General features: G+C 37.0%; 1 protein-coding gene across 1 annotated transcript; it reads right to left on the bottom strand.

Annotated features, from left to right (window-relative positions):
- Positions 1–383: 383 nt before the first annotated feature.
- On the bottom strand, positions 384–4,099 carry LOC137728696 (CBS domain-containing protein CBSX2, chloroplastic-like). The gene is made up of 7 exons (XM_068467437.1): positions 3,732–4,099; positions 3,570–3,634; positions 3,244–3,304; positions 2,246–2,298; positions 1,244–1,359; positions 875–932; positions 384–761 (listed from the first exon to the last, which is right to left on the bottom strand). The coding sequence occupies exons 1-7, from the start codon at positions 4,000–4,002 to the stop codon at positions 693–695; spliced, it is 693 nt and encodes a 230-aa protein (XP_068323538.1). The 5' UTR covers positions 4,003–4,099; the 3' UTR covers positions 384–692.
- Between the last annotated feature and the right edge of the window lie 11,493 nt (positions 4,100–15,592).

The raw sequence follows: 15,592 nt of genomic DNA, 5'->3' as shown, positions 1-15,592 counted from the left end.
CGTTTGAAGAAAAACCAAAACCATCACGCACTCTTCTGTAGTAAAAGAAAGAGGGCTGATTGCAGAATGATTATTTTAGAATCCCCTAATAACAATTCTACTTTGAGAATGTTCGAGCAAAGCTTAACTTTGAAAATCACTCTCGAGAACTAGAATGTAGATTATAATGATGTCAAAACAAAATCCTTGTTCTGAGCCTCACAAGTCACAAGCCGTTTTTGTTAAGAAAAATCCCCACCAAATCTAACATGATTGAAAGCATCCCCGTGAAAATTTTCAGTGTCGTTTCAAATTTGGTCTAAAAAATACTGTATCATTACTTAAATATTGATTAACGTGATTATTTCTCATTGGTGACATTAACATGGTTTGCAAATTTGGTCTTAAGAAATTAATCTCCTAACATTGTCTGCACAAAAATTTTGGCATAGGACATCTGCAAGTCAAATCCGATCCTATACAAAACAATGTTTAATAAATTAAAAGCCTAAATACAAGTGGAACCCTACCTTAAGGCAATCTATGCTATATATCACTAAGGCAAGGTTCTTAGCAAACTATAATATATATTCTTTCTGAAGGACAAACGATTAACTTTCCTTCAAATAGTCCTCTTAATAGCTGTGCATTGCAGAAATAATTATGATATCAAAGAGATTTATGGGCTCCAACGATGTTCCCCTCACCTAAGCTCATTTTTCACTAGCACGTTTAATCTGCAGGGCAGCTTTAACAACATTCCCCCTCGTAATGATGCCAACCTTTTGATACGGAAGAAGAGAACAATCAGAAACAACTAGCAATGATTTGGCATCCAACACAGAAGATAGTTTATATTTTAGTTCGAATTTAGAAGAGAGAAAATGATCATTACCAGCTTGCCTTCACTATCTACAACTGGCAGTCGGCGATATTTTGTTTCAAGCAACAACCTACCAAATTATAGAGATCGTTGAAAGTTGCCTTTAATAATTTGCACTTCATCTAACTACACATTGCTGAACGCTTTAGCAAATCTTAGCAAGAAAAGACAGAATCATAACTTTCACAAGTTGGACCACTTGTATGAGATATTTAGTTCTACTCCAACTAAATCTTAATAATAGTAACCCAAAAACTCTTAACAGCCCATCATCAATATTCTCAACCTTAAATAAACAAAGTCAGAAAATTAAACATTTATGCTTCAAGAAATTTCTCTGACCACAAATTAGATATTAGGAAAATTAGTTAAATCCCTTACCTAGCAGCATCTTCCAGGTTGGTGGTTTCACGGACAACAAGTGGAGCAGGTGTCATTAAGTCACCAACAAATTTTCCATTGGTCTTGCTAAGCAGTTTCTGTATCTCATTGAATGTCTGCCACACACATCCAAATTTAGAGAGAAATCCATGAAGCAACTAACCACACATTTATTGATCTAAGCATTACTTAAAATAAAAGGCATAAACACAGTTTTAATTTTAGTCAACACTGTATCCCACTTTTGGGCATTCTTGCTGAGTTAAAAGTTACACTACTGAGTCACGTGAAAGAATAGTGCGAGTGAAAAGAAGTAACAATAACGTCACATAAATCCTAAAGCAATATCACTGTGGTACAGGCTAATGCTAATCAACAACATACTAACAGGCTTTCAAATGATAAAATTTATTTATAACAACAAACAAGAATGTCAATAATACAAGAAAAACAGGCTACAAAACATAATGGATAAGTGGTCCATTGGGAAACGAAAGCCCAAAAAACTAAACTATAGACCAAAAACTAACAGAACCATTAACCAACAAAATGAGACTGATCCAGAAAGCTTAACTAAAAGGAAAAATGTCTAGATAGTGAATCCAAAGGGAAAGAATTTATCTAGTTCTCTCCTACAATGAAACCGCATCTTTTTCTCAATCATCAAAACTCTTCTATTTCTTTCCCACCACAGCACAGTTCCAGAGAGTGGTAAACCTTTTTTTTACTATAAAAGCCATATCTCCAAAGAATTCTCAACTCCGTCTGTCTTGGAAAGCCAGTGAGCTAGTGTGTGTATATAAACTGCATGGTGTACATGTGTATGACTGGCATATGTATTATCATCTCATAAAAATTATCAAGAGTTGCAAATCAACATTATAACCAATGTTAAGGGAGAAAAATAACATCCATTATATATTTGTAACAACATGGGCAATGCAGTAGAGACTTGTAAGCGAAATTAAAAATAATGTAGTCCAAAACCAACTTCTTACATACTTTCCAAGAACTATCAACATCTGGAAACAAGTTTGTGTCGCTTTGACCACCACCTGATAACATAAAAATTAACCATACAAGTCTCGTATCGTTTCACCCCAAAAAATTACAAAAATAAAGACTAAGTCAGAACAAAGAAACCGCCCAAGGCAGGCCCCTGGTGAGGCACTTGCCTTAGATCCCCAATTTATTATTTTAGGCTCTCGACCCAAGTCCAACCTATATTAAACTCAGCCCTAAAAACTTGCATTGATTAGTTATTTGCAGCTAAAAATGTGAGAAAATCAATCTTTTAAGTGATCCTTTCCAGCAATTGCTTCATCTTTTCTTCATATTATAGCTTTGAATTTGATTTTGTTTTTGTTTTCACCTGTTGGAAACAAGACCATATTTATCTTTTCAAGTTTCTGTGGAGTTCCTTACTCAATTTAAGAAACTTTTTGTAAGCAACTTTGTGCTGGTACTTACTTTCATTTTGTTTTTTTTTTTTAGGGGATGGCTACTTACGAATTCAAATTTCTTTCATATGAATATAAATATTGTGGCCCCCTTCTAGGAGTTTACTGAACGCGAAAAGGCAAAAACCTCAAGGCACCCCAACTACAAAGTACATACCCATAACGCATAAACCCCACCACATTCAGATACCTTGCAACCAAAGGAACTCTTAAATTGTTCATGAGATTTTGTTAACATCTGCATTATCATTAGTCATATATTCTTAGGATCAAACTTACATGTTCAGATAACTTGATGACTTGACCTCTATCATCCTAATATTTAAGATCTAAATGATAATATTCCCGCAGAAGTCACCAACATTAAGATTTCCTAACAGCAGACCAAACTCAACAGATATATTAATCTGTAATGTCAAACAATAAATGTACTGTAGGTATGATATGACAACCCGGAATTTCTTGCCCTCAAAACAAACCCAAACCAGGAAGTAAACAAAAATAAAAGTTGATATCTTTAGATGTCGAAACACGGGATACCTTTCATATTTCCGGATATGGAGTCCAACGCTAATAAATCGTAATCTGAGACAACACCAACCTGCATCAATAGTGAATAACCGCACAAATCAAGGTGTAAGCAAGCAACAAAAACTCACAAACACAAAAAGTTTCAGAAATTAAGACAATACCAAGTTGTTAACCAGAACAAGTAAACGTCTTTCCATACACCTTGGTAAACCAGTATCTTAATACAATTTTTGTACAAATGGAGACTCTAATCACATAATTTATATATCAAAAGGGAAACAAAAAAGATAAGATTTTTTTATCATGAAATTGATTAACGTAGGGATTTTACTTACAAGTTTCCAGTCATCGTCAATCACAGGAAAACCGGTGATTCTCTTCTCAACAAGAGCATCCAATGCTGCAAAAAGAGAAAAACCAATGAATCATCATCAGTCAGTATGTAAAGGGCTTGAGCTTCGAAAGCTTGAGGGTTTGAGCTCACGGCAAGATTCTACCTTGGCTGACGGGGGTGGAGGGCTTGACGACGTGCAAATGCTCCCTGGTAGTCATGAAATCGCCGACGGTGTAGACCCCATTTATGGGGACGGAATTGGCGGCGACGCCGGCGGCAGAGGAAGCGAGAACCAGGGGGCGCAAGTGGAGGCGACGGCGTCGTTTGGAGAGAGCGAGGAGAGGGAATCGACGAATGGGAATGATTGAAGGAGAAGACAGAGAAGAGGGATGCGGGAAAGCGATTGCGGCAGGGATTGAGATTGAGCCCGTCATTTCCGAGCTGAAGCAGCAGCTTTTGATGAGATGGAGCTAAAATCTCAGGCTAGCAAAGAAAAGTAATATTATTATAAGGTCGTTTTAACGCACCCCACAATTTTCTGAAAACACTCCACCACCAAAAAAATTCCTCTAAAATTTCAACTTCGTCCCTCATTCATCTAAAAACAAGCCCACATTCCCACCTCACCCCAAAAACAAAGGAATATATTGACATTGGCATGGCTGATAACTCCCGTTTTTAGTGCAACCTACCTACCCGTTCACCTTTATCACCCGTCACTGAAGTCGTCGACCTACACTGACCACTACGTCTTGGCCTACACCGAACACTACGTCTCAACCCCTCTTTGTCTCTATATCTAACAGCTCGAGTTGCTAAGTCAAGGAGCTTGTATGAATTAAGAGAGGTTTGAATTGCAAGGCAGAAATTTGCTTTGAAAGGGCATTGTGAGATATCACAAGAAGATATGACTCTTAGAAAACAAAAACAAAAAACAGCCAGACTTTTAATCAGAAGTATGATGCGGGAGAGAGAGAATGGTGCCATGGTGAGTGGTTTGGTTTGTCCACCCCTGTTTGTAGTTTGCCTGAGGTGTTGCTAGGAATAGTTAGTGTAGGAACCAAATCCGTACCACTATATGTGGAAGAAGTGCACAAATTCAAGCAACTTGCAAGACAATAAACTAGCAAGCCTAGGACCAGGGGAGGGGGTGTGCTAGCCAAAGTCTCTTCGATGGTCGAGTTAGTGAACAAATTTAGACTCAAGCAGTAGGCAAGAGAATTAAAGAATGATGGTTGCATTACCAAAGATGAACCATAGATAGGTGTATTTAGACTGTTGGGAGAGAGACTTTTTTAGGATATAATTCTTCTTCTAAGCTGAAAGAATCCCAGAGGATATCTAGAAGTAGATATTGCACCTCTTAGAACTTGTGATTACCTATGCGCACGCCAATTCTTAGATTGTAAGAACTAGATTTATAACGATCTGATTAAGTTCATATCTGAATCAGATCGCCTATCTTGTGGAACATGGTTCTCTAGCGGAGTCACTCGGACTTCGCCTATTGCTCCAAAACAGGGTGATGGTGGCACCATTATTCCGTCTTATCCAACTCTACTCGGAGCAAGTGAGTATATGACCAGACTTCTGAGGTAACAGTATTCGAATCAGCCTTACTCTAGCCCTGAAAAATCGTGGTCTCACAATTGCCCTAACTATGCATCAGAGTGGTAACTTGTTCCCCTTGAGAATGGATAGTTACTCATAGACCATGCCTCTCAGAATAAGCTAGAATACGTACCCTTTCGTCTTCTATCTTCATGCATTGATTCGATCCTTTATGGAGTAGTAAAGTCATTTTAGATTCAGACATGCAATTTCAAATGTTGCGCCATATATTATATAATGATGAACCTTTGTGTTTTTTGTGTGTGTTCGAAAAACAAGAAACTACCTCTTATATTCTTCACTAATTTTAACCATTAGATTCGTTGATCCCAAGATAAGTTAGTCTATTTCAGCTGGAATATACTGCTAAGTTTATTTTAATCAAATCGTTAAGCCTGTTAGAGTAAAACACATAGAACTTTTCAGCTTTTGCTTCCTAACTACATAATATAGTTTAATTCGTCAATCTTTTCGAAGTAAGTCAACTTCGAAGTAAAAAGTACTAAGGCAAAACACAAGGAAGCATGTAGGCCTAGGATAGAGCTCAAAAGCCCCAGTGACGTTGATTCAGAAAACGTCACCTCCCAAAGTTAGTATTTATAAAGATTCCCATCGCAATATCCAAAGTACCAGCTTATTTCGTTACCAGGTATTAAATATTAAACTCATGGAAAACCTTTTGCCTCAGACTTGCTATAATGCATTAATCGTATTAAGGATGAGAAAAAGTCAAATTATACATCAAATGGCCTCCAGATTTTAATGTCGGTCTGACATGTTTGAGTTATCTCGTTTTTTAATTCCTTTTGCTCTGTCACCTTACCCTAATTCTAGGTCAAAGGATTTCAATTATGCAACATGTAACCAAGAATGGGTCTCTTTCTCAATCCAAATTGCGTGCCCATCCATAGTGAATCTGAAACAAATGTTCGTTAGGGACTTGGTGACCTGCAAGTGGGTTGGAACTGCTTTTTGAATCCTTTTGTCAAATCATGTGCATTGGACCTTAGTATTTCCAATTATACTTAACTTAGTATGTTGGTATAGGATAGAAGTATTCGATAGGGTCAGAGTTCAGAGCCATCTTCGGATGATTTTTGGATCGCTCTTCCGACTATTCCTTTGAATGGTGTAAAGCACAAGTTTGAATGTTATAACCGATAACCTTTCTGGTTGTATAATCTTTACGAAGGGCGGATGGTGCACTAAACTTCAGGGTCAAAGCATTATGTGCTCGTGCCCGTAGCTCGCCAATCGTAACAACGCTTATTACAGCTCAAGTATCTTAGGCTGCTAACTGAAGCCCCTTAGAGTAGACTTTTTGACTACTTTGAATTTTTAGACTTGTAGTCATGCGAAGTTTCAAAGTTCTTCATTATCCTAGAATTTAGGGTATTCCATGTACTGGGATAAATCGTGTAAGAAACAACAAACGATGGTGAGGATTTGAAATCATCATTCCAGCTTTGGGTATTTTGTCCTGTGCATACATTTAATCATATATATAATAATTAAATAATTAAAAGTACTTATTTATCGGAGCACTACCATGGTTTGGACAAAGGTTGTTCACCCGTCGAATGAGCTTTCTTCATGTATGGGTATCCGGATTCATAACTACCATGTGGTGTAGGAGTCATTCAAATTTCTCCTTACTCTATATAGTATGCCATGTGGTGTATGTGCTTCTCCTTCCTATTGAGCATAGAGCTCATAGCCGATGGCATAACTGCATTGTATTCATAAAATAACTCGCCGTTCTCGGGTTTAGATAGAATTGATGCTTAGCCAATGTGCTCCTTCAAATGGTTGAATGCTTGCTGGCACTCTATCGTCCATTCAATCATACATGCAGCCCCACATAGTGCCTTGAAGAAGGCAAGCACCAGTTTATTGATTTCGATAAGAAACGGTTCTAAGCCGTCACACGAACGCTAAAACTCTAGATCTCCTTCTTTGTTTGTGGTGGTTCCATATTGATGAGTGCTTGTACTTTTTCTGGAATTGGCCTCTATCCTTCTTTGGGTCGCCTGAATCCCATAAACCTCCTGAAGTTGACCGCAAGGCACATTTAGCAAGGTTTATCTTCATTTTGTAGGCTTTAAAGATGTCAAATTCCTCTGTTAATTCTACCACGTGCTGGTTTTCCTTTCTGCTTTTCATGAGCATGTCATCTACATAAACCTCCACCGTTTTCTTAATGTGGTCAACGAACATTTGGTTGAGTAGTCGTTGGTATAAGCTCCCACGTTTTTTAGCCCAAAAGGAATCACGTTCCAACACTATAGTCGTCAGCTGGTTATAAAAGTCGTATTGTCCTGGTCGGCATGATGCATGTGGATCTGATTATACTTTAAGAAAGCATCGAGGAAAGTTACAAGTTCGTGACCTGCCGTAGCATCAACAAATCGGTCGATATGAGGTGGCGAGAAACTGTTCTTCAAGCATGTCCCATTGAGATCTGCCAAGCGCTCGGAAGTGAGCTAAAGCCCTGTCTCTTGCTCTTTCTATCCTGTAAGCCCCTCGCCTTTGATATCTTGTGGCCTTTTCTTCTTCTTTCTTGACTATCACGATGCTTGGTAGAGTGTTGCTGCTTCATCATGAAGTGTCTAAATCAGTATGCAACAACATAACCAAATTGTATGTGTTTCCCACAGACGGTGCAAAACTGTTAACGCTCAAAACTTGTAATTTAACAATTACATAATAAACCCTTGGTGGGCTTGGGATATGTACTGAAATGAAATGGGCTCAAAGATTTAAGTGATTCATCTCTCAAAACTGGGCTAAAACCACTATGTTGCTTGGATTATATTAATTTCAAGACTAAAAATAGCACTCGGCCAATACATGAACTCTCTCTCTTTTCATTCGTTCGATCCCAATACAGGGGATTCTTCCCTCTTTATATAGGCCCTCAATGAATCCCTTAGCCTTAGTTTTCTCAACATTGCATTTAATGTTACACCTATGTAGATTAGCATACTGACACATTTTCATCATTAACCATACATTCATTTGTGAAGTGACATGCGTTTACTTGAGATGGCACGGATTACCAAAATGATGCGGGTCAAGCGTCATGCTCAGATTTAGTTATCCAACCCTGTTTCTCCAAGTGCCATTCTGATCCTCGTTACATCCTTATCCTAAGTCTCTACAACTGACTATGAGTCGCCACATGGTCTGATTGACATTTTTTTACACTTGTCCTTTGAGACTTATGTCACAAAACTGTCAATCTGCCCACATGCCCTTGGCAGTCGGAAAGCTCTTCACATATTTTGGTTGAACTGAGCTCATAGGCGATTGACTTTAGTGCTCGAGGGTACCCTTTTCTAAGCCTATTGAGCCTTAGGCTTCTTAATCTCCCTTGGCTTTTTGTGGCCTTGTTTTTGGCCAGCGCTATTATATAGGCAAAAAAGTGCCCATCATTAACAATACCAGGACCAATTCAACTTAAACCCTAAAATCCCAATTCTAAATTCCAAAACAAACAATTATACAAAAAAAAATGGCCGTTTAGATTCGATTGCATACCATTTCCTTGGTATGTAAAGCTTGGTGGCAATTCCCTTCTCATTTTGCATATTGGCGATCGAGATTACGACCTTAGAAACCAAAATCGGACAAACACAAAAAAAATTCTAAGAATTTACACAAAGCCGTAAGGAAATTTGAAGATTCCTAAGCTGATATACCTAGGCCACGTTGAGTTGTACCTGGGTGAGAGAGCGCTACGATAATTTGGGATTTATTAGCCAGTTCCTAATCTACCACCCCAATTTTTCCATGTATCACGGACGGGTGTATCTACAAAATAGTTCTTTAGCAAGGACTTTTATCCTCATTGAAAGTCGTCCTTTTATAGCTGAAGGCTTTCAGCGAGGAAATTACTTGTAGTAGGCCCATCGAGGAATGTGTATAGCAAGGAATTGTTTCCTCGCATAAATGATACAGTGAGAGTGAAACTTCTTTGGGTAGTAGAGTTGGAATGGTGACAACTTTCTCGCTAAAGGGGTTGGAATGTGGTAACCAAAACCTTTTGACAATGTAAATAATGACATTCCATAACTTGTGCGAGGACAAAATTCCTCACGAAAATAATCTAATTTCTCGCTGTAAACATCTTTTGGTGAGGAATTTGTAGGTAGTGATTTGATAGGAGCATATTTATGCGATTTTATTAGCTTGTTTCTTTGCATTTATTTAGTTAGTTTCTATTTATTATAGTAATTTAAGCTATTTTCGAGTGTTTGTAGATCCAATTGGCAAAAGGTGACAAGAAATGGCATTTTGGAGCAATTTGGAGCAGTTTTGGGCTAAAATGGATAGCTTGTGTATGAAGCACAAGGAATGGATGTTTTTGGTGCTTACAAGGTGCTAGGAATGTGCAAGGAATCAAGAAGAATTTATTAAGGCTTAGAATCAGCTGAAAACAAGGAGACCTTATCCAGTCCTGTTTTATCTAAACCTTATCCAAACTAACCTTATCTTATCTTATCTTATCCTATCCTAATCTTATCCTACCTTAATTCCAGCTGTAAGGGGGAATCAATTTTACATTAAATCACCTAAATATCTGGTTCTAAAAGCCCTATCCCTTACCCTAGATTTGTGCCGCACAAGCTAACCCTTTCCCCCTAGGAATCTGCCATAGCACCCTAGTCCTTTTCCTTCTTGGTTTGTCCCGTGTAATCCTTCTCCTTGACAGCCTTTGCCATGCCCCCTATCCCTATAAATACACTACACATCTGCCACATAAAGAGAGAGCTTTAGAGAGAATTTCAGAGATAAAATATAAAGTGTGTTGTAACTTGCAAGGGAGGAGAGCTTGGAGCCGTGCTTGCCATCCGAGGCCCTTGGATTGTTGCAGCATTTCTAGGTGTATTATATCTTTAGTTTTTAGTTAAATGTTTGTTTTAATTTGGTTTTCAGTTATGATAAACATGTGGAACTAATTTCGTTTTACGTAGAGGTGAATTCAAAGCCATGAACATATGTGTGATATGAATTGATTACATCCAGTTATTGTTTCATAAATCGTGAATGCAATTTACTTATCTGTTTGATTGATAACTTATTCTTGTATGTTGATTAAGGAGGCCTACTTAGTTTGCATGCATGAATTTGATGCTAAAATATAAGGGAATTTCACCTAATAGTTATGAACTTATATTCACAAGTAGTAAAAGTCACTAGTCATGATTGTGTTAAGTAAATCCATGGCAGGAGTATCATGCAGTTCATAGTTACGAATGCCTTGTCAATGCTTATGATTTTCATAGAACTTAATGATCTTTGATATGTATCTCTATCATGCTGTTCATATAGGGAACTTGATAAGAATAATTTGATTGCGTTGCTGAGTCCAATTCAATGAAATTAGGAAAATCTGAGAGTTAACTAGTGTTGTTCACGATTAATTTGGGGCATTGTCATTCATGGTTTATAGGAAAAATAACTGGAAATCGATTTGTATGCATATGGTTCATGTGTGGAGAAGAATCCTCTAGCTAGCCTTTCACCCCTTAAGTCACCTTAATTTTGTGCAAGCTTTACTTAGTTCTGCAACTTATTAGTTTTAAGTCAATTTTCGTCAAAACACATTCCCCTTTAATGTTTTGAGTCAAGTTAGTCAATTTTTGTTCAAATCACCCTCTAGTTCCTATTTTGAGTCAATTTAACTTAGTTTTGTGTTATTTGAGTCAGTCTAGCTTAGTTTTGAGTTGTTTGAGTCTAGTTTTTTGTTTTTGAGTTAAATAAGTGTAGATTAGCATCCATTCTAATCCCCGGCCTAAAACAATCCCTACTTACAATACTACAATTGTCTAAAAAGGGTTTAATTTGTGTGCTAGTTTCCACCACATCATGATCAACATATTATTTCTTGCTGCATATCATATATTGTGAGAATGAATTTCCTTATTAATAAGTATCTAGGAGACACTCGTTTCCTTGTTGTAGCAAGCCTATAACCAGAACATTAATGAAGGTAAAATTCTACGATGTAATTTGAAGATAATCATTCTCATAAGTAACGCATTGCAAGAAGTTGGTTTCTCCCTATAACTGGAATTTAGTGCCAATAATTAATGATGAAAAATACAAAAAGATAATTCATATTAGTCCAAAATCAAAATAGCTTAGAATAATAATTAATAGGCTATAAAATCAGTTAAGCTTAGTGGTAACAACTATGAAAGTTCATATTATATTCACAAAAAGTTCACATATTCTAGCAAATCGAAAGGACTACTTGTGGAAGTGTTTTCCTGCCCTTCCATTATTTTGTGTAGGAGTTTCTCAAATTTCTTTTGGTTCTCCTTCAATTCTTTGATATCTTGTTTTGCTTCACCAAGCTCTTGTTTTGTTTCAACAAGCTCTTATTTTGTCATCACAAGCTCTTGTTGTTAAGTCTCTCAAGTTTTTCCTCTACATGTTTCTCCAACACAAAGTCTTCAGGAGAGACAAACTTTGAAGGACCTTTGAAGTACGAAAACTTGTAACCAAGAACCCCTAAAATAATTTCATCATCTGTCAATGTCAAAGTACCATCTAGAAAACTTGTTTCGTTTTTCATACCTATCATTTATTCCTATAAATGAAAATATTGCAACTTAATTGAATATACAATCAACATGTGTCTCCTAGAATTACAAAGTGCAAATGAATTTCGACTTCAAACGAAGGCTAATTCATTCAAGAAATATACACAAACATAAAAGGTGTATATATCATAAATAGAAATTTTGCACAAAAAAAAAAAAAAAAAAAAAAAAAACAGAAGAAGAAAAAAAAAAAAAAGAAGAAAATATCAGTTTGGCTCCTTCATGTACACAAATAGAAAATCTATAATGTTTAGCTTCTTCATATATATATATCATAAACATAAAATCTAAACAGAAAATATATACAAACAACATGTACATAACTAAGCTAAACCCACTTCAGTTTAGCACTTTCATCCCAACCATTTTTGGTGCTTTTGTGCACAGCCTCAAAGTAATCAATTGCACTTAGTTGCTTCCTAGTTTTGGCTTCCTAATACATGGCTCACAAATTAAAATTAACACCTTATTATCCACCTAGATTCTAGATTATAATTATGAAAAACACATCTTACAATCTCTTCTTCATAGGCCCTAAAAGATTTTGACCCTCCTTTATGTTGTAAGTCAAATGAGACCTATTAATTGCATTTTTATCTAAGCGTTCCTACATAGCAAAATAAATGTTGTGACTTGAAGAAGATAAACAACACACATGACAACCACAATTCAACTCATTAATATACACGTGTACCTTGAATTGAACACTCGCGTAACGGTCACAAAGAAAATTTCATTCCTCTTTACTAGTTACATCCTCATATTTGTTTTGTTGTGCCTTCTACATAGTTGACAAGGAATCAAAATGCTTCTTCAACTTGTGTCGAAAATCAGCAAACCACGTTTGCAATGCATTGCAGAATTGCAGATTGCTCACAAAATAGGTAAAGCATCTTCATAAAACAAGCAAGAATTGCAGATTGCTCACAAAATAGGTAACAAGCCCTATATTTCGGCCAAGCAAGGGAAAGTGGTTGAAATCAAGACACAAAACACACCTAAATTCTCCCATGGACGAATCAAGACACAAATCAAAGCCAAATCCATCCAAAGGCAAGCTTTGAAAGGTCTATAAATACAAGGTCCTTAGACAAGCATAAGGGTCGACAATTTCTACATTGAAGGGCCGAAATTTTCACAAAAGGAGAACCTTTACCAAGTCTTTGAAGACTAATATACTGCTAAAGCTCTCTTCGAAGACCGTATAACCAAAGCTGAAGCTTTCTTTTGACCAAAGCCGAAGCATTCCCTTGAAGAATCAACAAGCACTTGTGCCGATTCCTTCAAGACTTTGTTGCAAGCTTAAAACTTGTAACGACGTTCGATTCAAGATCAAGTCGCCAAGACCCTTGAATCAACAAAATCCCACATAACATCACATTTGCCGCATGTCATGCAAAAACCTAGAGGTGAAGACTATCCACACATTGTTTCAAGCTCAAAACTTGAAGCAGTCGTTCAATCGTTCGTCCGAGATCAAGTCATTGCGACCCTTGGATCAACAACCACACATCTACATCAAATTTGAAGACTGAATGAGAGGAAAATTGTAAACAGAGATTGTAACCCTACAAATTCATCAATACAAATCTACTTTGTACATGTTCTCGTTTCATTCGTTACAGAATTTTCGTGTTTACACAAATGTTAGGAGAATTTTAAATGGTATGCATTTCTTTACTCCAAAAGAAATGGTTCTATCCATTTTTAAACTTAAAAACCTTTTCAGATACATAGTTAGGGGCAATTGTGAGGTCATGATTTTCTATAACCGGGGTAAGACGGGTAGGAATACGAATACATCAGAGGTTTAATCATGGACTTAACAACTCCAATCAGACTGAGGTGCACAAATGGACTAACGATGCTACCATCATCCTATGTTCTGAAAAGGTAGGTGAAGTCCGTCAACTTCACTAAGATTGACATTCCTATATTCTTGGAGATTCCTACAATCTAGGGATTCATGTGCGCCATAAGTAATAACACTCGTAAGAGGATGAAATATCTACTCCTAGATATCCTTTTAGATTCTCTCGGTTTAATACGGATTCTATATCCTAAAAGAACATTTTCTCGACTAGTATAAAAATACCCTTGTAGGGTTCATCTCTGATATCGTAATCTTCTCATACTCTATTCTCTTGCCTACTACTTGAGTCTCAAATTGCTTACTAACTTGACCGTTAGAGAGCCTTTGGTTGGCATCACACCAGTGCCTAGGTTATCTTAAGCTTGTTTGTTTTTTTACAGGTAGTTGCATTTGTGCATCTCCTCCAGACATGGTGGTGCGCAAATTTGGTTCCAACAGAGAAGGAAGTGTAACAACCTGTCCCTAATTTTACTACTTTATTAATTGTAAAGGTGTGGCTTTATTTTGTGAGCCACTGGGGCCCACATCCCACTCATTCCCTCTATTCTGTGTCTTCCAATCTCCTGGACCTCTCTCTCTTTCAACTCTCATGTCCCTCACTCTCTCTCATCTTAAACTCTCTCTCTCTCTCTCTCTCTCTCTCTCTCTCTCTCACACTCAAACTATCTCTCTATCTTCTCGATAAGACATCATCGACGCCACTACCTTGCCTCACCATCTCCAACCACCATCTGACCCTCTGTGTCTCGAACCCAGGCCAAGACCATGGAGTCTCGATAGTGGCTAGGTCACTATTCATTGTCTTCCTCGATACGCTTTGGGTGAACTCTCAAGATTTCCATGCAAGGTCTCAAAACTGATGTAGGTTGTCTTAGATCACATTTTCATGTTATTTCTGGCCTCATTATAACATTTGACACAGAGAGACACCTTGGGAAACTTTTACCCAATTTTTCAGCAAAGGATCCGACAGCTTTCGAGCCATTTTTTTGGCTAACTAGCCACGGCTGGCCATGAGATATGTATATTTCTCTTCCTTGCATTTGTAGCTTTAAAACCATATATTATGCGTTGGTTTTGGTTGAGTTTTGACCCCTATCAAAGCCTCTAAAGTTTCAGCTTTCTTCCTCTTTGATCCAGCGACTACAACCCAGATCGGGTTGACCCGACCCAAAATAAAAAAAATAAAATAAAACAAAATAATATATCCAAATGTTGAAGTTCCTTTCGAGTGCAAATATAAGGATAATATAGTTGCACAAGTAAGGGTGTCGAACCATAGGGACTAATAAACAACTTAGTAAAGCCTTTGACTCTTACATATTAGCATCAGTTAATGACTCCTATACTTTAAAATTGGGGGGTTTAAGTAATTTTGGAAAAGAAATAAAGACAGAAAGAAAAGGGAAAAATTAGAACTATCTAAAAATAAACCTAATACATGAAATAAGTTAGAAACGTTTTTAGGACATAAATCTGACTTAAAATAAGCTAAGGCCTTCCCCTAAACATTCATGAATCAATGAGATGATCTTTTAACTTATCCATTTCAAATGCACAACTAAGATGTTCACATATCTAGAATGGCATATAACTAGATTGTATGAATCCTCACTTTCTTTGCATGTTAAATGCATGGCATATACATCAAACTTATATTTTTAGGTGCAACCTAGCATGGCGTATACTCAGATTTAGCACCTAGAAAATCATTAAGAACAAAAAGGATTATGAACATCACATGAGCCGTAGAACATGGCATTTATCCAAGATTTTCATGCAATCAGCTTGCATGATTAGTTCTAAACCTAACCACATGTTGCTAAGGAATGAAATAAGATATGGCAATCATCCTTATCATTCTCAACAGAAAGAAAACATAAACAAGGTAGCTAAGCTTAGAAATATGTGTTGAAACAATTGAGACAG

Source organism: Pyrus communis, chromosome 3 (genome assembly GCF_963583255.1).
Source record: "Pyrus communis chromosome 3, drPyrComm1.1, whole genome shotgun sequence".
NCBI classification, from domain to species: domain Eukaryota; kingdom Viridiplantae; phylum Streptophyta; class Magnoliopsida; order Rosales; family Rosaceae; genus Pyrus; species Pyrus communis.
The sequence above is the reverse complement of the archived record's forward strand: the minus strand, read 5'-3'. Positions and strand labels throughout refer to the sequence as shown.